The 25,664-nt window shown below is 42.5% G+C and overlaps 1 protein-coding gene across 2 annotated transcripts in view; it reads left to right on the top strand.

Moving 5' to 3' along the window:
- The first annotated feature begins 9,316 nt into the window (after positions 1-9,316).
- The window catches only part of LMNTD1 (lamin tail domain containing 1), a 51,462-nt gene continuing 35,114 nt past the window's right edge, over positions 9,317-25,664 (top strand). For both annotated transcript variants that reach the window (XM_075275347.1, XM_075275346.1), the window contains exons 1-4: positions 9,317-9,513; positions 13,628-13,776; positions 21,063-21,226; positions 21,639-21,827. In XM_075275347.1, the coding sequence (XP_075131448.1) occupies positions 13,636-13,776; positions 21,063-21,226; positions 21,639-21,827 (494 nt within the window). In that variant the 5' untranslated portion in view covers positions 9,317-9,513; positions 13,628-13,635. The remainder of the gene's footprint in view (positions 9,514-13,627; positions 13,777-21,062; positions 21,227-21,638; positions 21,828-25,664) is intronic.

The following is a 25,664-nucleotide window of genomic DNA, read 5'->3' as shown; positions in this document are numbered from 1 at the left end:
CTTCACACTATAGTATACAGTATGTCAGTATTATCTTCACACTACAGTATATGTCAGTATTATCTTCACACTATAAGATTCTATTATATGTGTGGTATATGGCAGTATTATCTTCACACTACAGTATATGTCAGTATTATCTTCACACTATAGTATATGTCAGTATTATCTTCACACTATAGTATACAGTATGTCAGTATTATCTTCACACTACAGTATATGTCAGTATTATCTTCACACTATAAGATTCTATTATATGAGTGGTATATGGCAGTATTATCTTCACACTATAGTATATGGCAGTATTATCTTCACACTATAAGATTCTATTATATGAGTGGTATATGGCAGTATTATCTTCCTATCTATTATCTACCTTATCTAGGTATTTCATGGGCAGTATTATAGCTCTATTATATGGGGTATAGGTATATGATTGTATTATGTGAGTGGTGTATGGCAGTATTACCTATGGTTATATTATGTGGACGGTATATAGTAGTAGTGGCACTTTATGATTCTAATATATGGCTTGTTATCTTTGCACTATATTGCGCTATTATTTGGGTGGGCCTAATTTTTTCTCTGGTATGCCAGTCAGTAGGGTGGAGCGCAGACCACCATGTATACCGTCCTCTATGTAAATCGCATGATCCACTTCACTGCATGATCCACTTCACCTACAAAAGGTCAAAGGGGCGGGGCTTAGCTCTTCACGACCCTGACCGGCACTTAGACAGTGCATTAAATAGGTGCAATGAAGCCCGCCACCCCAGGACAATAAATATAAGCATATATAAGGTGTTTTTGAGCGGCTACATCTGATTCCCTCGAAGCCCGCCAGCTAGCCGTTTTCAGCTGACACTGGCAGGTCTCCAGACGTGACAGATCTCAGTTTGGCGAGTGTCATTTGTCTTAACAAGGCTGATCCTGAAAATCAATTCTTCACCCTCAGATTGGAAAGTCATCTTGGCGGTTTAGGAGGGCACAAGCTGCCGTCTCTCCACTGCAGTTAATTTGTGCGCCCCTCCAGCCCGAGACTACGCAGCCCCCCCCCTCCCACAGAGAATCAGATTGGATAAGAGGTTTACGATAATTGAGACCCTGGGCGATGAAAAAAATAACAAAATAATTGGGCTATCCTGGAAAGAAAAACCTCACCGATTCGGGGAAATACGTGGAAAGAAAATGGGACTTCTGTCTGTCACGTGATATTGAAAAAATATTAGAAAATTTTTAAAGAAAAACAACAAAAAAAGTAAATTTCATTAGATTATTGGGAGAAGAGGTTGCGTTCGGGCCTTGAAGAGTAAGAGGGCCCATATGGGCCATATGAGACATGAGTACATGAGAACTGGGTATAAATTATTTGGGTGTCCTGAAAAAAAATTCTTCACCAATTCAGGATCTGTCTGTCACTTAACATTGAAAAAAAGTGTAAAAAAAATCAAGAAAAACACCAAAAAAAGTGTAAATTTCAATATATTATTGGGAGAAGCGGTTACCCTCTGGCCCTGGAGCGTAAGGGCCCATTCACACGGGCACAGAGGGGGCGGATTATGGCGCGTAGTCCACGTCAGCATCCGCCTCCTCACAATGGTGGTCTATGTAGCCCGCCAGGTGGATCGTCGAGCCGCAGTGTCCGCCTGGCGGCAGCAACTTCCGGAGTCGGCCCAATCACTTGAGCCTGCGACTGTTGGAAGCCGCGACAGTCGTGGCAGGCGCGTTTTGACCCGAGAGTGCCAAAATCCGCCCCCCCAAATGGTCCCATAGAACTATTTTTGGCTCACAATATGAATGTACTGTCCTCTTGCGCCACCTAGTGTCTAATATTTTGTGAAATGTACCTTGCGGCGTGTGCCATCTTGAAAATCTGTATAAAGTGACGCTCGTACACAATTCATAGGCCGCATGTGTATCAGGGGGTGAGTGCACCAAACCAAGCTCTGAAATGAGGCACCAAACAAGTTGCGCAAATGTTTTTGGTCAGACTCACGATCTATGTGTAGTCTTAGACAGTAATACAAAAAATGGCGGCCACCGTAAGTGATATTGACTGATTTTCTGTTACCTGGTTGTGGCAGTTTGCAGGACAGGCGGCGCGACACTGCGAGCTTCAGTTGTCCTCCATGTTGTCACGCTACTTTTTGCGTTATCACGATGTCGCCTTCCAATCTTCATAGCCCAGTGTAAAAAAACGGTAAGCGCTGATGATAGAGAGCGGACAAAAATGGCGCTTTGTTGATGAATATGGCGCCAGTTTCCATCCCTATACCTTCTGATAAAGTGTCGCTTTTTTTTTACCACAGAGAATGACCCCCACCTTCGCGTTTTACCTATATACAGTACACATTGTATACGGTATACTTTCTCGGGTAGATTTTCGCTAGTTCATCATCCGTCGGATATTAATTAGTAATTGGCCTTTCGGGGCGAGGAGTCGCGGCGACACAATTTACCGATAGAAAACACACTTGGCGGTTTCTGTGGAAACAGGAAAAAAAACAATTATTGTAAGATTTTCTATTACGAGGGAAATGACTGTAACAAAAGAGCGCGATTCACTGGGTCCTTGTGTGACAGGAGCGCGGCGAGCGGCTGCCGGGGAAGGGGAAAGGCGCAGTCACTTTTAATTAACTCTTTCATGCACCATCCGTAGTGTAGACTGAGAGACAAGATTAAAATCGTTCACCGGGTTGTTGTTAATAAAGTTACTGGAAACAGACAGAAGATGCGCTACCTCGTCCGTGGTGTACTTATAGGGTTAATTTGTCCGTGCCCCATATTTCGTATGAAAAAAAGGATGAATGTGGGATTGGCGCACTATTACAGGAGTACTGTAGTGGGCGCTATTACGGGACTACTATGGCAGGCTCTGATATAGATGCGCCATTCTAGAAATTGATAGACAGTCGGCATGCGTCCCGACATTCAGGGGACTGAGTGACAAAATCTGGACTATGGCGAATTTACGTATTGTAAGCCCCTCCTCTGTCACATAATGCCCCTTTAGTGGCCCCAATTTGGTAGCATGCTGCTTGTGACACCACACAGTATAATGTCCCCTTATTGTGACCCCCACAGTATAATACCCCCCTATTGTGACCCCCACAGTATAATACCCCCCTATTGTGACCCCAACAGTATAATTCCCCCCTATTGTGACCCCCATAGTATAATGTCCCCTTATTGTGACCCCCACAGTATAATACCCCCTCATTTTGGCCCCGACAGTATAATGCCTCTTTATTGGGACCGCCCACGGTATAATATATTCAAAATATAGCCATGGGACTATAATGCTCCCATTATATAGATCCCTGCCTTAAGATTTCCCTACCATATAAAGTACCCTTAAATAAGCCCCGAGAGTAAGACATCGCCCTTATTATGACCCCATAGTATAATGCCCTCTTAATGTGGCCTAGACAGTATAACGTCCATTTTAATATGGTCCCCACAGTATAATGCCCCCTTCATATGACCCCACAGTATAATACCCCATTCATATGACCCCACAGTATAATGCCCCCTTCATATGACCCCACAGTATAATGCCCCCTTCATATGACCCCACAGTATAATGCCCCCTTCATATGGTCCCCACAGTATAATGCCCCCTTCATATGACCCCACAGTATAATGCCCCCTTCATATGACCCCACAGTATAATGCCCTCCTTAAAGTGGCATTCACAGTATAAAGCCCCACTTAATATGACCCCACAGTATAATACCCCTCTTAATCTGGCCTCTACAGTACAATGGCCACCTCAATATTGCCCCACAGTACAATGCCCATCCTATTATGGCCCCGCAGTATAATGTCCCCTTATTGTGACCCCCACAGTATAATACCCCCTCATTTTGGCCCCGACAGTATAATGCCTCTTTATTGGGACCGCCCACGGTATAATATATTCAAAATATAGCCATGGGACTATAATGCTCCCATTATATAGATCCCTGCCTTAAGATTTCCCTACCATATAAAGTACCCTTAAATAAGCCCCGAGAGTAAGACATCGCCCTTATTATGACCCCATAGTATAATGCCCTCTTAATGTGGCCTAGACAGTATAACGTCCATTTTAATATGGTCCCCACAGTATAATGCCCCCTTCATATGACCCCACAGTATAATGCCCCCTTCATATGACCCCACAGTATAATGCCCCCCTTCATATGACCCCACAGTATAATGCCCCCTTCATATGACCCCACAGTATAATGCCCCCTTCATATGGTCCCCACAGTATAATGCCCCCTTCATATGACCCCACAGTATCATGCCCCCTTCATATGGTCCCCACAGTATAATGCCCCCTTCATATGACCCCACAGTATAATGCCCTCCTTAAAGTGGCATTCACAGTATAAAGCCCCACTTAATATGACCCCACAGTATAATACCCCTCTTAATCTGGCCTCTACAGTACAATGGCCACCTCAATATTGCCCCACAGTACAATGCCCATCCTATTATGGCCCCGCAGTATAATGTCCCCTTATTGTGACCCCCACAGTATAATACCCCCTCATTTTGGCCCCGACAGTATAATGCCTCTTTATTGGGACCGCCCACGGTATAATATATTCAAAATATAGCCATGGGACTATAATGCTCCCATTATATAGATCCCTGCCTTAAGATTTCCCTACCATATAAAGTACCCTTAAATAAGCCCCGAGAGTAAGACATCGCCCTTATTATGACCCCATAGTATAATGCCCTCTTAATGTGGCCTAGACAGTATAACGTCCATTTTAATATGGTCCCCACAGTATAATGCCCCCTTCATATGACCCCACAGTATAATGCCCCCTTCATATGACCCCACAGTATAATGCCCCCCTTCATATGACCCCACAGTATAATGCCCCCTTCATATGACCCCACAGTATAATGCCCCCTTCATATGGTCCCCACAGTATAATGCCCCCTTCATATGACCCCACAGTATCATGCCCCCTTCATATGGTCCCCACAGTATAATGCCCCCTTCATATGACCCCACAGTATAATGCCCTCCTTAAAGTGGCATTCACAGTATAAAGCCCCACTTAATATGACCCCACAGTATAATGCCCCTCTTAATCTGGCCTCTACAGTACAATGGCCACCTCAATATTGCCCCACAGTACAATGCCCATCCTATTATGGCCCCGCAGTATAATGCCTCCTTAATCTGGCTCCTACAATATAATGCCCCTTTAATATGACCCCACAATATAATGCCCCCCCCCTTAAAATGACCCCTCACAATATAATGCCCCTCCTAATACGGTCTTCATATTATACATCAGGTTCCCACCTGTTTCCCTCACACTATAATAACATAAGAGAGAAACGAAACCTAATACCCTCCTCGCCCCATTCTCCCACAGTCCACTCCTGTCTCCTCTGTGGGCACCTCTGCACCAGTCCCTACCCGCTCCAAACTGCCGGGGCAGAGATGGGCTGAATAGTAAAGCAGGGCGCGGATATCTCCCACCATCCAGGCCAAGGGGACAGCACCCGAAATCCGTGACTGTCCTGCTGAATCCAGGACATTGAGAGTTATACTGTAGGTAGAAGTATTAGATGGGTTGTGGCACTATTATGTTGACCCTTTTATGTGGGCACTGTGGTAGCTGTCACTACAGCGGTGGTTTAGAGGAGCTATTATAGCGGTGCTTATAGCTATAGTGGTGGCGGCACATCACTGTATATACATGTTATAGGAGGGGTCTGGAAGGAGAACTGTGCCCCAGAGGAAACCTCCATGCAAATGTAGTCCTGGAAGGATCCGAACCCATCGTCTCAGGTCTGCCAGGACACAGTAGTCAGGGGAGTCCTGCTCACGGACCTTCACCAGTGTCATCTGCAGATATTTCCCTACAATGACACTTTATTTGATGACTACATCTGGTCTGAGCCGTAGATCTGACAGCGGCCGCTCCGCTACATCTCATCGTCAGCACTTTGACAGAAAGAAAGTTAATTGCTATTTATCATATTGAATCTCTGCGGCCGACTGACTACGAGACGTGAGGGCGTGTGGTCCCCGAAAGATGCTGAGCACACAGTATGGAAAGAAGGAGGTTTTCTTCTAGGCATAACATAGAGGAGAGCAAGGAAGGACCAGAGCAAAGACATCACCATACACCCCTTACTGATCCTGTACTGAGTTACATCCTGTATTATACTCCAGAGCTGCGCTCACTATTCTGCTGGTACAGTCACTGTGTACATACATTACATTACTTATCCTGTATTATACTCCAGAGCTGCGCTCACTATTCTGCTGGTACAGTCACTGTGTACATACATTACATTACTTATCCTGTATTATACTCCAGAGCTGCGCTCACTATTCTGCTGGTACAGTCACTGTGTACATACATTACATTACTTATCCTGTATTATACTCCAGAGCTGCGCTCACTATTCTGCTGGTGCAGTCACTGTGTACATACATTACTTATCCTGTATTATACTCCAGAGCTGCGCTCACTATTCTGCTGGTACAGTCGCTGTGTACATACATTACATTACTTATCCTGCATTATACTCCAGAGCTGCGCTCACTATTCTGCTGGTACAGTCACTGTGTACATACATTACATATCCTGTATTGTACCCCAGAGCTGCGCTCACTATTCTGCTGGTACAGTCACTGTGTACATACATTACATTACTTATCCTGTATTATACTCCAGAGCTGCGCTCACTATTCTGCTGGTACAGTCGCTGTGTACATACATTACATTACTTATCCTGTATTATACTCCAGAGCTGCGCTCACTATTCTGCTGGTGCAGTCACTGTGTACATACATTACATTACTTATCCTGTATTATACTCCAGAGCTGCGCTCACTATTCTGCTGGTGCAGTCACTGTGTACATACATTACATTACTTATCCTGTATTATACTCCAGAGCTGCGCTCACTATTCTGCTGGTGCAGTCACTGTGTACATACATTACTTATCCTGTATTATACTCCAGAGCTGCGCTCACTATTCTGCTGGTGCAGTCACTGTGTACATACATTACATTACTTATCCTGTATTATACTCCAGAGCTGCGCTCACTATTCTGCTGGTACAGTCACTGTGTACATACATTACTTATCCTGTATTATACTCCAGAGCTGCGCTCACTATTCTGCTGGTGCAGTCACTGTGTACATACATTACATTATTTATCCTGTATTATACTCCAGAGCTGCGCTCACTATTCTGCTGGTACAGTCGCTGTGTACATACATTACATTACTTATCCTGTATTATACTCCAGAGCTGCACTCACTATTCTGCTGGTGCAGTCACTGTGTACATACATTACATTACTTATCCTGTATTATACTCCAGAGCTGCGCTCACTATTCTGCTGGTACAGTCACTGTGTACATACATTACATTATTTATCCTGTATTATACTCCAGAGCTGCGCTCACTATTCTATTATTATTTATTATGCTTACTTGTATAGCGCCATCATATTCCGCAGCGCTTTACAGACATTGACAGTCACTGTCCCATATAGGGCTCACAATCTACAGTCCCTATTAGTATGTCTTTGGCGTGTGGGAGGAAACCGGAGGAAACCCACGCAAACACAGGGAGAACATACAAACTCCTTGCAGATGTTGTCCTTGGCGGGATTCGAACCCAGGACTCCAGCGCTGCAAGGCTGCAGTGCTAACCACTGAGCCACCGTGCTGCCCACTGTGCTGCAGACTTCGTAGCTAAAATCAGCCCTTGTTTCCTGTATTTTGGGAGTTTAGCTAAGCTCTTAGTAGTATGTATTGTGACAAACATGCTGACAGTTTCCAGCAGAATTGTGAGTACAGCTCTGGAGTGTATGTGATTTCTTTGTCACCCTTTCTGTGGGTTAATAACCTGTGTCCTGAGGTTGATGTACAGGCCTATATAGGAATGATATTATTGCTCCCTGTAACATGTATATATCATACAGACGCCATTTGTCACTTTTGTCCTTTATGCTGAGACATTCAATGAGAGAAATAAACTCCTTTCTGAAAGTTCCGGCTATTGTAACCTTTACACGGCGCGCGGCCTCCATTACACTGCGCCATCCGAAGGTCATCGAGGTGGGGACATAAACTATAACAATAGTCTCGGTGCCGCTCTTTGTGTCGCCCAGTGGCCGGTTATATTTCAGGATAAATGCCATTTCCTGCAGACAGGTGGCAGCGAACCAGATGACGGGGTCGGGGTGAACAATTGGGAGCAGGGGTGCGGTCAAATATAGATTTAATGGACGCCAGAGGAGAGCCGCCATGTTCAGGGGTTTGGGACAGCACTTGCTTTCATATTGGTCTTCACCCAGCTTTTCCAAACTTCTGAATGGAAAATCTGTTCAATGATACAGCAAAATAAATAAATGTATAGATTTGCCATGCAGAAGTCTAGGAAAGTTGGGTGGCAAACCCTTGAGGGTATGTCATGGAGGCTGTACTGGTTTCACTCAGCTTTTCCAAATGGCTGGATGGCAAAGCAATGTATAGAGTTGTCATTCAGAAGTCTAGGAATGTTGGGTGGCAGCCTATAGGGGTTAAGTAATGGCGTCCGCATTGGTCTTCACCCAGCTTTTCCAAAGTGAATGGCAGCAAAATGAGTACAAGAGTGTATAGTTCAATTTGGAGTTTTATTATTCTGAAGTCTAGGAAAGTTGGGTGATAACTCTTGCAAAATATGTGATAGAGTTCATATTGATCTTCACCCAGCTTCCCCGTTATTCAAAAGTCTAGGAAAGTTGGGTGGCAACCCCTATGAGGCACGTAAAGAAGGTCAAGCTAGTGTTCACCCAGCTTTTCAAAAGGGCTGAATGGCATCAAGGAGGTGCGGGAGTCTTGGAATGGCAGATTTACCATTCAGGAGTCAAGGAAAGTAGGGTGTTAGCCCCTTCAAAATATGTAATAGAGGCTGTATTGGTCTTCACCCAGCTTTCCCAGCTAAGAAGTATGTCATTGAAAAGTCTAAGAAAGTTGGGTGTCAACCCCTAAAGGTATATACTGATCCTCATCCAGCTTTTCCAAAGTGCTGAATGGTTTGAAACAGTCTATAGTTCAATTTGCAGATTTGCCATTAAGAAAGTGGGGTGTCAACTATGTAATAGAGGTTGCATTGGCCTTCACCCAGCTTTCCCAAACTGCTGAATGGCAGCAAAACAGGCAGAAAAGAATCTAGGTGAATTGTAGATTGCAGTAACCTAGGAAAGTATGGTGAGAACAGCAGGTTGTATTGGTCTTCACCCAGCTTTCCCGGCTACAGAGCACAACTGGGTATTTGGTGACTTCAGAGGGCCCTGGCACCGTCCTGGGAGACAGCAGTGAGTGACAGCGCCCCCACGCCTCCGCCTCCGCCTCACATTGTAGCCTTCAGCGGCAGAGTCACCCCGGGAAACCATCAACAAAAGTGAATCTCAGCGAAACTGGTCTAATCCTATTCACACTGTGCGGAGAGTTCCTGGAAAGAAACGGCGCAGATCAGGGACAGACGGGGTAAGTAGCAGGGGGAGAGGGGCAAATCCACAAAATGTCTCAGGGTGAGGGTGCGGGGAAGAAACCGTCTAATAAAGAAGTTGTCACTTGTAGCAACCAATCACAGCGCAGCTTTCACTTCTTATAGTGCGTCTCAAACATGGACGCCGCGCTGTGGTTCCTAGGGGCAACAAAGGGGGGTTATGTGCTTAGAAAGTTTCATAAACCTGCTCCATTGTAATACGCCAGGGAAAAGTCTACAAGAAAATGGCGGCTGCTTTATAGGTTTGTTACTGAGTGGCCGAACTAGACTGTCCCCGACTACAGACCCCACACCAGACTGTCACTGACTACAGACCCCACACCAGACTGTCACTGACTACAGACCCCACACCAGACTGTCACGGACTACAGACCCCACACCAGACTGTCACGGACTACAGACCCCACACCAGACTGTCCGCGACTACAGACCACACACCAGACTGTCACGGACTACAGACCCCACACCAGACTGTCACTGACTACAGACCCCACACCAGACTGTCACGGACTACAGACCCCACACCAGACTGTCACTGACTACAGACCCCACACCAGACTGTCCCTGACTACAGACCCCACACCAGACTGTCCCTGACTACAGACCCCACACCAGACTGTCACTGACTACAGACCCCACACCAGACTGTCCCTGACTACAGACCCCACACCAGACTGTCCGCGACTACAGACCCCACACCAGACTGTCCCCGACTACAGACCCCACACCAGACTGTCCCCGACTACAGACCCCACACCAGACTGTTCCTGACTACAGACCACACACCAGACTGTCCCTGACTACAGACCACACACCAGACTGTCCCTGACTACAGACCACACACCAGACTGTCCCTGACTACAGACCACACACCAGACTGTCCCCGACTACAGACCCCACACCAGACTGTCCCTGACTACAGACCCCACACCAGACTGTCCCCGACTACAGACCCCACACCAGACTGTCCCTGACTACAGACCCCACAACAGACTGTCCCCGACTACAGACCCCACACCAGACTGTCCCCGACTACAGACCCCACACCAGACTGTCCCCGACTACAGACCCCACACCAGACTGTCCCTGACTACAGACCCCACACCAGACTGTCCCTGACTACAGACCCCACAACAGACTGTCCCTGACTACAGACCACACACCAGACTGTCCCTGACTACAGACCACACACCAGACTGTCCCTGACTACAGACCACACACCAGACTGTCCCCGACTACAGACCCCACACCAGACTGTCCCCGAATACAGACCCCACACCGGACTGTCCCCGATTACAGACCCCACACCAAACTGTTCCTGACTACAGACCTCACACCAGACTGTCCCTGACTACAGATCTCACACCAGACTGTCCCTGACTACAGACCCCACACCAGACCGTCCCCGACTACAGACCCCACACCAGACGGCCCCGACTACAGACCCCACACCAGACTGTCCCCGACTACAAACCCCACACCAGACTGTCCCCGACTACAGACCCCACACCAGACTGTCCCTGACTACAGACCCCACACCAGACTGTCCCTGACTACAGACCCCACAACAGACTGTCCCTGACTACAGACCACACACCAGACTGTCCCTGACTACAGACCACACACCAGACTGTCCCTGACTACAGACCACACACCAGACTGTCCCTGACTACAGACCCCACACCAGACTGTCCCAGACTACAGACCCCACACCAGACTGTCCCTGACTACAGACCCCACACCAGACTGTCCCTGACTACAGACCCCACACCAGACTGTCCCCGACTACAGACCCCACACCAGACTGTCCCCGACTACAGACCCCACACCAGACTGTCCCCGACTACAGACCCCACACCAGACTGTCCCTGACTACAGACCCCACACCAGACTGTCCCTGACTACAGACCCCACAACAGACTGTCCCTGACTACAGACCACACACCAGACTGTCCCTGACTACAGACCACACACCAGACTGTCCCCGACTACAGACCCCACACCGGACTGTCCCCGATTACAGACCCCACACCGGACTGTCCCCGATTACAGACCCCACACCGGACTGTCCCCGACTACAGACCCCACACCAGACTGTCCCTGACTACAGACCCCACACCAGACTGTCCCCGACTACAGACCCCACACCAGACTGTCCCCGACTACAGACCCCACACCAGACTGTCCCCGACTACAGACCCCACACCAGACTGTCCCTGACTACAGACCACACACCAGACTGTCCCTGACTACAGACCCCACACCAGACTGTCCCCGACTACAGACCCCACACCGGACTGTCCCTGACTACAGACCCCACACCAGACGGTCCCTGACTACAGACCCCACACCAGACTGTCCCTGACTACAGACCCCACACCGGACTGTCCCCGAATACAGACCCCACACCGGACTGTCCCCGACTACAGACCCCACACCGGACTGTCCCTGACTACAGACCCCACACCAGACTGTCCCCGACTACAGACCCCACACCAGACTGTCCCCGACTACAGACCCCACACCAGACTGTCCCCGACTACAGACCCCACACCAGACTGTCCCCGACTACAGACCCCACACCAGACTGTCCCTGACTACAGACCCCACACCAGACTGTCCCTGACTACAGACCCCACAACAGACTGTCCCTGACTACAGACCACACACCAGACTGTCCCTGACTACAGACCACACACCAGACTGTCCCCGACTACAGACCCCACACCAGACTGTCCCCGACTACAGACCCCACACCGGACTGTCCCCGATTACAGACCCCACACCAAACTGTTCCTGACTACAGACCTCACACCAGACTGTCCCTGACTACAGATCTCACACCAGACTGTCCCTGACTACAGACCCCACACCAGACTGTCCCTGACTACAGACCCCACACCAGACTCTCCCTGACTACAGACCCCACACCAGACCGTCCCCGACTACAGACCCCACACCAGACTGTCCCTGACTACAGACCCCACACCAGACTGTCCCTGACTACAGACCCCACACCAGACTGTCCCTGACTACAGACCCCACACCAGACTGTCCCCGACTACAGACCCCACACCAGACTGTCCCCGACTACAGACCCCACACCAGACTGTCCCCGACTACAGACCTCACACCAGACTGTCCCTGACTACAGACCCCACACCAGACTGTCCCTGACTACAGACCCCACACCAGACTGTCCCTGACTACAGACCCCACACCAGACTGTCCCCAACTACAGACCCCACACCGGACTGTCCCTGACTACAGACCCCACACCAGACTGTCCCTGACTACAGACCCCACACCAGACTGTCCCTGACTACAGACCCCACAACAGACTGTCCCTGACTACAGACCACACACCAGACTGTCCCTGACTACAGACCACACACCAGACTGTCCCTGACTACAGACCACACACCAGACTGTCCCTGACTACAGACCATACACGAGACTGTCCCTGACTACAGACCCCAGACCAGATAATCCCTGTCAACAGACCCCACACCAGACTGTCCCTGACTACAGACCCCACACCAGACTGTCCCCGACTGCAGACCCCACACCAGACTGTCCCTGACTACAGACCCCACACCAGACTGTCCCTGACTACAGACCCCACACCAGACTGTCCCCGACTGCAGACCCCACACCAGGCTGTCCCTGACTACAGACCCCACACCAGACCGTCCCTGACTACAGACCCCAGACCAGATAATCCCTGTCTACAGACCCCACACCAGACTTCCCCTTCCCCTTAATTCAGACCTCTGACCAAAATCATTCTTAATACATATGCATGACCAGATTCCGCTTTAAAACAAACCCCAGACCAGATTACCTCCGAAGACCCGGGCCAAACTGTCCCTTAATATGGACCCAGGACTACAACCCTTAAAGTAAACCCCACCTCAGACTCCATCCTAATACCTCACCCCAGAGCAGACCACCACTACCCAAAAACCCCAGGCCTAAGTAAAGACCCCAAGCCGGACCATCCATTAATACAATCTGCACTTCTCTCTAATGTTAGCAGAATTCTGAATACAGCTCTGGATGTTAATATGAAGTTAATTTTATCATATTCAGGAGGAAGCATGATCCCGCCCAGTGGAGCGCCGTCCCCAGCCGCAGAGGTCGCACGCCGCAATTCCGAAAAAGCTCAAATTCGAGACATCACAGAAAGATTTAGGAACTATATACAGGATGTGAAATCTCTGAGAAGTCAAGTGAGACAGGTGCGGCGGAAAGTGCCAGAGAGGCTAGCTGTTCTCTGTTGTTCTCTGTTATCAGGGGTGGACTACCACAGGAGCAAGGGTACCTATAGCTGTGGGCCCACTTTACTGCCTACTAGAGGCCGGGAACAGTCATGACAGCTGCAGGCCAGAATGTAGAAATCATTGAGGCAGGCCATGTGGCTACAAGGGGCCCTTGGTGAGAAGGGGGGCCCGGTCTTGAATCTCATAAAGTTGCCGTATACACAGTATGTTGAAGGTTGTCCCTTAGGCCTAATGACATGCCATAGGGCAGCCTAAATTTTCAAGAGTTCTTCTATAATCTGCTTCCGTTGTCTGTTCCCAACCCAAAACACAATCCTTAATAAACCCAAGCCTGTGTCAGACGCGTTCACACTCCGTGTACAGCGCAGGCGACAATAGGGAACTTGTTTACAGATGCTCCGACAAGGTGACGCACTGTGATCAGTGGGCGGCAAAATCCAAGATTGTTCAAGGCTTATAGTCCAATTTCCTACTTACAGGTATGACTCTTAAAGTGCTGGATCATATTTGCGTTGCATTTCTTGGAGCCATCACTTTAAAAAGTTGAAAATTTAATTTATTCAATAAAAGATCCTATATAGACCAGTAAAACTACTAAGAGATACTGTATGGCGGTATTATCTAGCCATGGTATGATGGTATTATTTATGTATGGTAAGGCAGTATTATTTGGTTATGGTATGTTGGCATTATTATATCAGCATTATATTATTTGGGCATGATATGATGGCATTATTTATCCATGATATGACTATTATTTTAGCATGAAATTATTTGGATATGGTATGATGGTATTATTTATCTATGGTATGGCAGTATTATATCAGCATTATATTATTTGGGCATGATATGATGGTATTATTTATCCATGATATGGCAGTATTATTTTAGCATGAAATTATTTGGATATGGTATGATGGTATTATCTAGCCAAGACATTGTTGTATTATATTGTTGTATGGGGGTATTATTTCGTTACTGAATGGCAGTATAGAGTGGGAAATATATTCTATGTCAGTTATATGAACAATATATGTCAGTATTATTTGGACCGTATTAGACAGTATTGTTTCAGCATTGTGTATGTGTATTATTTGGTCAATAAATGGTATTTTGTTATGACAGTATTGTTCGGCATTTCATGGCAGGTTAGTGTGGAACTGTTAAGTGAGCAGTACATGATAGAATACCGTAATTTGGATGGTAGTATTATTTGAGTATTATTACTTCGGCATAGTATGATGGCATTATTTGGGAAGTGATTTCCAGGTTTTTTATGGCACAATATATGTACGCTAAATACATAAATAATAATTCTGTGAGTATGTTTTGGCTTTACATTAAAGTATTGTGTGCATAATAACTAGCAATGTAATGTGGGCAGTATATGGCAATAATATTTGCATACTGTGCGGTGGTATTATTTAGGCATGGTATGGCGGTATTATTTATACGTTGAATTGTGTTTATGTGCATAGTGTTGTGTGAAAACTATATGGTTGTATTATTGAGATCGTGTATAGCGATATTATTTAGACATTTTGTGAGCTGTGTGTATACACTATATGGTTGTATTATTGAGATTGACAATTTGTGAACTGTGTGTGTATACACTATATGGCTGTATTATTGGCATTGTCTATGACGGTATTACTTGGACACTAAATTGTGTGTGGATGTGCATAGTATTCTCTGGAAACTATATGGTAGTATTATTGGGATGCCTTATGGTGGTATTATAAGCTGGGTGTTTGTCTCCCATGGGAGCCATAATTGCTATCATTTGTCTGTCACCCAGCTTTCCCAGAACTAGGAAATGGCCGAATGTGATTATTTCCATGACTTTTCCTCACAGAAGGGCCGAGGTTACTTCTCACCCCGGGGCAGGCACTTTTGTTTACACACAATGGAGACCCCAAAGAGTCGTTTTTATGGGTAATCATGTTTTTCGGAGAACGTCTGGGTAGACAATAGCTTGTTGCAGATCTCTGAGGCTCGGACACGGTCTCGTCTCCGTCATTATTCGGAGGAGCTGTTGGCAAGTAATAGCCCCATTAGGGCGGCGGGGCGACATTATCAGAGATATCCGTCCTACTTATCATAATACAGTCCCTGGGGATAGAAAGAAATCCGCAAATCTCGCCATTCATACGCGCTACCAGAAACACTGCATTATACCGCCTGGTGCTGTCATATATTATAATGTCATCGTATCCCGCATGCACGTAAATCTTAGGTTACGGTAGAAACGTTTCACGATCGCATTTTATCACATTTACGCACATATCATACACGTTCGCGCAGCATCTCCACGGGTTCAGGTTCCACACAATTCGAGAGAAATGAACCCAAAGTGTTAGGATGTATCAATTTACGATTTGGCAAAATTCCATAAACCCCCTATACGAAACTGTTTATCAGTGGCATAATAAAACCACCAAACAGTGCATGAATAATATTGGCATTCAGTGTTGTGCAGGACATAACTAATGCTGCCATAGAGTGCAAGCTTAATAATAAAAACCGTATAACAGTACAAATGTGTGCATAAATAATAGTGCCATGCGGTGCAAGTAGAGTACTGCCATATAATAAACAAATAAGGGTAGCCATATACAGAAACTTTCTCCTGAACATTGACGTATGACTCAGCCAAGCTTACGGGTGTGTGTGTGTGTGTGTGGGGGGGGGCTTCTTATCTTCCTTGAGAATAAAGGAACGGCCATGTTGAAATCCAAAATTCCCTATCTTTCTATACCCCAGTAACTGATATTACTGGAAAGTTGGGATACCCCCATAACCAAAAGCAGCTAACGTGTGTATCAATACAACTGCCATATGACGCACAAATAACTGACAAACTGTGCAAACATAATACATCTATATAGTGTTAAAATAATACCGGCCTAACATACCACAGTCATGCACTAAATAAATAATACCGTAATATACGGTATATAATGTGCAAATAACACTGCCACACAGTGCAAACAGTGTCAAGGAATATAATATCCAAATTACACCGCCACTCAAACATTAAACAGTCTCGAAGAATATAAATAATACATCAAAATGGTGTCCAAATAAAATTGCCATACAGTGTGAACATAACACAGTCATACAGTAAATAATACCTCTATACAGTGTCAAAATCATACCGTCGTGCACTGTAAACATACCGCAGTCCTAGAGTACATAAAAAAATACCTGAATATGGCGTCCAAATAATATTGCCTTGCGTCATAAATAGTACCTCAGTATACTATCTAAATAATACCGCTCTAGGGTGCACCATACCAAAGTCATACTGTACATAAATAGTGCCTCCGTATACTATCTAAAGAATACTGCCATGGTGTGCACCATACCACAGTCCCACTGTACATAAATAGTACCTCAATAATGTGTTCAAATATTACTGCCATTCAGTACATAAATAATATTGCCATATTGTACTATAATTCTTATGCAAAAAATAAATAAATAAAAAAAGTAAAATAAAAAATAAGAAAATAAAAAACATCTTTCCCATATTTACGGCTTTCTGATGTAGTGTTACTATGACGTGGTTCTCTTCCCGTAGCCTAAGAACACGTCGGTGTTTTTCACTGGTTTGGAGCCCGTCCCTTTCATTACAATTTAGTAACATTGGATTAGTGCACAATACTGAGGTGAAGAGGGTCTTATTATCTCCCCCCCCCCAACTCCTAATCATATGCAAACACACACAGACCCTCCATAATTATCACCGCCGTCATTAAGACGTCCACCAGATGACAAGTAATTGTGCCTCATTGTTAGCAGAGGGTATTAGGGAAGATTTGGGATGGATTAGTGTATTGCATTGAACACGTGTTTTAGATCACTGAGTGCGTGTGTCATTGGGTGCGGGGTCGGCCAGTGATCGCTGCACAAGCGTGTAGTCATTCCGTATAAAAGCGCACTACAAGGAAATAACAATCAGAAGTGATAGCAATTCAAGATACAGTAATTATACCGGAGTCAAAGAGTAATCCCGTACTGATAATTACCTGTTATATTACATTGTGGAGGATAAGGAGTTATTATAATACCGTCATGTATACAAGGAGATAACCACTATAATACTGCCCCCTACGTGCAAGAATATACGTAACTACTATAATACTGCTCCTACGTACAAGAATATAACTACTATAATACTGCTCCTATGTACAAGAATATAACTACTATAATACTGCTCCTATGTACAAGAATATAACTACTATAATACTACTCCTATGTACAAGAATATAACTACTATAATACTGCCCCTATATACAAGAATATAACTACTATAATACTGCACCTATGTACAAGAATATAACTACTATAATACTACCTCCTATGTACAAGAATATAACTACTATAATACTACTCCTATGTACAAGAATATAACTACTATAATACTGCTCCTACTTACAAGAATATAACTACTATAATACTGTTCCTATGTACAAGAATATAACTACTATAATACTGCTCCTATGTACAAGAATATAACTACTATAATACTGCTCCTACTTACAAGAATATAACTACTATAATACTGTTCCTATGTACAAGAATATAACTACTATAATACTGCTCCTATGTACAAGAATATAACTACTATAATACTGCTCCTATGTACCAGAATATAACTACTATAATACTACCCCTATGTACAAGAATATAACTACTATAATACTACCTCCTATGTACAAGAATATAACTACTATAATACTGCTCCTATGTACAAGAATATAACTACTATAATACTGCTCCTATGTACAGGAATATAACTACTATAATACTGCTCCTATGTACAAGAATATAACTACTATAATACTTCTCCTATGTACAAGAATATAACTACTATAATACTACGCCTACATACAAGAATATAACTACTATAATACCGCTCCTATGTACAAGAATATAACTACTATAATACTGCTCCTATGTACAAGAATATAACTACTATAATACTGCCCCCTATGTGTAGGAATAATACATTTGATATATCTGTACTATTATGGTAAATCAATTGTAACTGGGAAATAAGTCTGGTGATGCAGGGTGCAGTGACTCTGTGTTTGTTTAAGTAATTTAATTTTACAACTTATATTAGATGAACTTTACTGAGAGACTTGAAGGATTCTTGGAAGTGAAACAGACATAAGACTTTGCGATTCCCAGAATTCTGTCATTTTACTACCCTCAGATCTAAGATACTTCTACCATGTGAGATTTGAGCAGATGTTCACAAGAAGTCTTCAATGTAATGATAGGGGAATTCCGGTCAAATCTTCTGAACTGTCATAGAAAAAGGTGAGAAGATTACATTGGTGATGCACATAGGGGCAGTATTATAGTAGTTATATTTTTGTACATAGGAGCAGTATTATAGTAGTTATATTCTTATACATAGGAGGTAGTATTATAGTAGTTATATTCTTGTACATAGGGGGCAGTATTGTAGTAGTTATATTCTTGTACATAGGAGCAGTATTATAGTAGTTATATTCTTGTACATAGTAGCAGTATTATAGTAGTTATATTCTTGTATATAGGAGTAGTATTATAGTAGTTATATTCTTGTACATAGGAGTAGTATTATAGTAGTTATATTCTTGTACATAGGAGTAGTATTATAGTATATTCTTGTACATAGGAGTAGTATTATAGTAGTTATATTCTTGTACATAGGAGGTAGTATTATAGTAGTTATATTCTTGTACATAGGAGTAGTATTATAGTAGTAATATTCTTGTATATAGGAGTAGTATTATAGTAGTTATATTCTTGTATATAGTAGTATTATAGTAGTTATATTCTTGTACATAGGAGTAGTATTAAAGTAGTTATATTCTTGTACATAGGAGCAGTATTATAGTAGTTATATTCTTGTACATAGGAGTAGTATTATAGTAGTTATATTCTTGTACATAGGGGGCAGTATTATAGTAGTTATATTCTTGTACATAGGAGCAGTATTATAGTAGTTATATTCTTGTACATAGGAGTAGTATTATAGTAGTTATATTCTTATGCATAGGAGTAGTATTATAGTAGTTATATTCTTGTACATAGGAGGTAGTATTATAGTAGTTATATTCTTGTACATATGGAGTAGTATTATAGTAGTTATATTCTTGTACATAGGAGGTAGTATTATAGTAGTTATATTCTTATGCATAGGAGTAGTATTATAGTAGTTATATTCTTGTACATAGGAGGTAGTATTATAGTAGTTATATTCTTGTACATAGTAGCAGTATTATAGTAGTTATATTCTTGTACATAGGAGCAGTATTATAGTAGTTATATTCTTGTACATAGGAGTAGTATTATAGTAGTTATATTCTTGTACATAGGAGCAGTATTATAGTAGTTATATTCTTGTACATAGGAGTAGTATTATAGTAGTTATATTCTTATGCATAGGAGTAGTATTATAGTAGTTATATTCTTGTACATAGGAGGTAGTATTATAGTAGTTATATTCTTGTACATATGGAGTAGTATTATAGTAGTTATATTCTTGTACATAGGAGGTAGTATTATAGTAGTTATATTCTTATGCATAGGAGTAGTATTATAGTAGTTATATTCTTGTACATAGGAGTAGTATTATAGTAGTTATATTCTTGTATATAGGAGTAGTATTATAGTAGTTTTATTCTTGTACATAGGAGCAGTATTATAGTAGTTATATTCTTGTATATAGGAGCAGTATTATAGTAGTTATATTCTTGTACATAGGAGCAGTATTATAGTAGTTATATTCTTGTATATAGGAGCAGTATTATAGTAGTTATATTCTTGTACATATGGAGCAGTATTATAGTAGTTATATTCTGGTACATAAGAGCAGTATTATAGTAGTTATATTCTTGTAGATTGGGGCGGTATTGTAGTAGTTTTAATTTGTTACACAATAATCTTGATACATGTAGAATACGGTAGAGATTATATGAACTGATAGACTGGTTCATACAACAACAGATAAGGGAATGTGAAGATGAGGGAGAAATAACTTTCCGCCTATATGAGAGGAGAATTTATATTCCAGATCCCACGTGAGCAGTTCTGGGTAAGTTATGGCCGCCGCTCCCTCTCAGCCACGTTTTATATAGACGATAAAGCTTTATTACTATTATTTTTCCTATTTTTGGATATCTTCCTCCTGGAGAGGCTGTAAATGGCGCTGGTAATAAGGGGGTGATTTTCTCCGTGCACAGGCGGACTCCGCTTCCTCAGTCCAGCATCTCCAGAATGAGGTCATTACCATCCGCAATATGTACGAGCAGGAGATTGGAAAGCTGCGGGAGAAGCTAGAACAGAGTTATGGGGCGCAGAATGGCGATGGCTTCATCGCGTCTCTAGTCTCTGAGTACCAGAATAGGTATTTATTACACCTATGTATCCTGTATATGTAACTGGTGACCTCAGACCTGAGTGCGACTCGTCTAAATGTGTCATATTAACAGTTTTCAAGATTTAAAGGGGAGCTCCGATCAATTCAGAAGGGTAAAGTGCATTACTCTCATTGTGTAACCCACCGTGACATACAGGAAGTGCCTCACTGAGCACTTCCTGTGCGGTGAACCTGAATCGGGGGCTCTGGAAATATGGTAATTGGTTGGGGTCCCAGAAGTCGAATCCCCCACAGAGGAGTACGTTATGGTAACAAATCCCCAAAATTTTAAAACGGGGTTACTAAAAGGTAAAAATGCCCCTTAAAGCTGTAGGCCATATCTCTGATGATGTCATCATGTCCTGATGACACATTTAACAAATCTTTATTTACAATATAGAATTTGGGAAATGAACAGGGACATTCGGAAAAAGGATGAAGATATCCGAGTGTTACAGATACTGGTGGCAAAAAAGGAGTCAGACATCCAAGCGTTAAAGGGCGCCGCCATATCCCCGACTATACAGCTGGAAATGGCCAAACAAGAGCTGGGGGAACTGCAGAGGAACATTGTGATGGCTCAGACAAAGTAAGTGCCCCTTATCTTATCCAATTGTATGGAACAAGATGAAATGAACGAATAGCTATAGTGCAGTGTACTATAGTGCGGTATTATATCTATCCTAGTAATCCATTGTGGACTGTGAGGTGTATCGTGCCTCATGGCTGAGAGATGTCAGTAGTTACTAGTTTAGGGGTTGTCCTATATGGGCAGTCCTATATACATATAAATATCAGCAGTTATTACTGGGGGAATATATGAGTAGCTGCAGCACCCCCAGTGGGAAAATCATGGTATTACGTGGTGCTTAATGGAACAAGATGAGGTCAACACATGAGAAAAATCAGACCAAGAACTTCAGAACTAGACAAGATAAGGAGCTATCTTATCTCCAAGAGGTCTGGAGGGAAATCTCCGAACATCTTCACTTTCCAGACCTCACACAGATAAGAAGTTCTCACAGGAGACATTAGCCTTGTTACTGTATATAGTGATATGGACCATGCCGGTATAACCTGGGTATATCCTGTATATAATTCTATATGTACAGCCGGTATAACCTGGGTATATACTGTATAATTATATATGTACAGCCGGTATAACCTGGGTATCTCCTGTATATAATTCTATACGTACAGCCGGTATAACCTGGGTATCTCCTGTATATAATTCTATACGTACAGCCGGTATAACCTGGGTATCTCCTGTATATAATTCTATATGTACAGCCGGTATAACCTGGGTATCTCCTGTATATAATTCTATATGTACAGCCGGTATAACCTGGGTATATACTGTATATAATTCTATATGTACAGCCGGTATAACCTGGGTATATACTGTATATAATTCTATATGTACAGCCGGTATAACCTGGGTATATACTGTATATAATTCTATATGTACAGCCGGTATAACCTGGGTATATACTGTATATAATTCTATATGTACAGCCGGTATAACCTGGGGATCTCCTGTATATAATTCTATATGTACAGCTGGTATAACCTGGGTATCTCCTGTATATAATTATATATGTACAGCCGGTATAACCTAGGTGTATACTGTATATAATTATATATGTACAGCCGGTATAACCTGGGTATATACAGTATATAATTATATATGTACAGCCGGTATAACCTGGGTATATACTGTATATAATATATATGTACAGCTGGTATAACCTGGGTATATACTGTATATAATTATATATTTACAGCCGGTATAACCTGGGTATATACAGTATATAATTATATAGGTACAGCCGGTATAACCTGGGTATATACTGTATATAATTATATATGTACAGCTGGTATAACCTGGGTATATACTGTATATAAGTATATATGTACAGCCGGTATAACCTGGGTATCTCCTGTATATAATTCTATATGTACAGCCGGTATAACTTGCGTATCTCCTGTATATAATTATATATGTACAGCCGGTATAACCTGGGTATATACTGTATCTAATTATATATGTACAGCCGGTATAACCTGGGTATATACTGTATATAATTCTATATGTACAGCCGGTATAACCTGGGTATATACTGTATATAAGTATATATGTACAGCCGGTATAACCTGGGTATCTCCTGTATATAATTCTATATGTACAGCCGGTATAACCTGGGTATCTCCTGTATATAATTCTATATGTACAGCCGGTATAACCTGGGTATATACTGTATATAATTCTATATGTACAGCCGGTATAACCTGGGTATATACTGTATATAATTCTATATGTACAGCCGGTATAACCTGGGTATATACTGTATATAATTCTATATGTACAGCCGGTATAGCCTGGGTATATACTGTATATAATTATATATGTACAGCCGGTATAACCTGGGTATATACTGTATATAATTCTATATGTACAGCCGGTATAACCTGGGTATATACTGTATATAATTCTATATGTACAGCCGGTATAGCCTGGGTATATACTGTATATAATTATATATGTACAGCCGGTATAACCTGGGTATATACTGTATCTAATTATATATGTACAGCCGGTATAACCTGGGGATCTCCTGTATATAATTCTATATGTACAGCCGGTATAACCTGGGTATCTCCTGTATATAATTCTATATGTACAGCCGGTATAACCTGGGGATCTCCTGTATATAATTCTATATGTACAGCCGGTATAACCTGGGGATCTCCTGTATATAATTCTATATGTACAGCTGGTATAACCTGGGTATCTCCTGTATATAATTATATATGTACAGCCGGTATAACCTAGGTGTATACTGTATATAATTATATATGTACAGCCGGTATAACCTGGGTATATACAGTATATAATTATATATGTACAGCCGGTATAACCTGGGTATATACTGTATATAATATATATGTACAGCCGGTATAACCTGGGTATATACTGTATATAATTATATATTTACAGCCGGTGTAACCTGGGTATATACAGTATATAATTATATAGGTACAGCCGGTATAACCTGGGTATATACTGTATATAATTATATATGTACAGCTGGTATAACCTGGGTATATACTGTATATAAGTATATATGTACAGCCGGTATAACCTGGGTATCTCCTGTATATAATTCTATATGTACAGCCGGTATAACCTGCGTATCTCCTGTATATAATTATATATGTACAGCCGGTATAACCTGGGTATCTCCTGTATATAATTCTATATGTACAGCCGGTATAACCTGGGGATCTCCTGTATATAATTCTATATGTACAGCCGGTATAACCTGGGGATCTCCTGTATATAATTCTATATGTACAGCCGGTATAACCTGGGGATCTCCTGTATATAATTCTATATGTACAGCTGGTATAACCTGGGTATCTCCTGTATATAATTATATATGTACAGCCGGTATAACCTAGGTGTATACTGTATATAATTATATATGTACAGCCGGTATAACCTGGGTATATACAGTATATAATTATATATGTACAGCCGGTATAACCTGGGTATATACTGTATATAATATATATGTACAGCTGGTATAACCTGGGTATATACTGTATATAATTATATATTTACAGCCGGTGTAACCTGGGTATATACAGTATATAATTATATAGGTACAGCCGGTATAACCTGGGTATATACTGTATATAATTATATATGTACAGCTGGTATAACCTGGGTATATACTGTATATAAGTATATATGTACAGCCGGTATAACCTGGGTATCTCCTGTATATAATTCTATATGTACAGCCGGTATAACCTGCGTATCTCCTGTATATAATTATATATGTACAGCCGGTATAACCTGGGTATATACTGTATATAATTATATATGTACAGCCGGTATAACCTGGGTATATACTGTATATAATTCTATATGTACAGCTGGTATAACCTGGGTATATACTGTATATAAGTATATATGTACAGCCGGTATAACCTGGGTATCTCCTGTATATAATTCTATATGTACAGCCGGTATAACCTGGGTATCTCCTGTATATAATTCTATATGTACAGCCGGTATAACCTGGGTATATACTGTATATAATTCTATATGTACAGCCGGTATAACCTGGGTATATACTGTATATAATTCTATATGTACAGCCGGTATAACCTGGGTATATACTGTATATAATTCTATATGTACAGCCGGTATAGCCTGGGTATATACTGTATATAATTATATATGTACAGCCGGTATAACCTGGGTATATACTGTATATAATTATATATGTACAGCCGGTATAACCTGGGTATATACTGTATATAATTCTATATGTACAGCCGGTATAGCCTGGGTATATACTGTATATAATTATATATGTACAGCCGGTATAGCCTGGGTATATACTGTATATAATTA

This window comes from Leptodactylus fuscus, chromosome 5, assembly GCF_031893055.1.
Source record: "Leptodactylus fuscus isolate aLepFus1 chromosome 5, aLepFus1.hap2, whole genome shotgun sequence".
Taxonomy (NCBI): Eukaryota; Metazoa; Chordata; class Amphibia; order Anura; family Leptodactylidae; genus Leptodactylus; species Leptodactylus fuscus.
The sequence above is the reverse complement of the archived record's forward strand: the minus strand, read 5'-3'. Positions and strand labels throughout refer to the sequence as shown.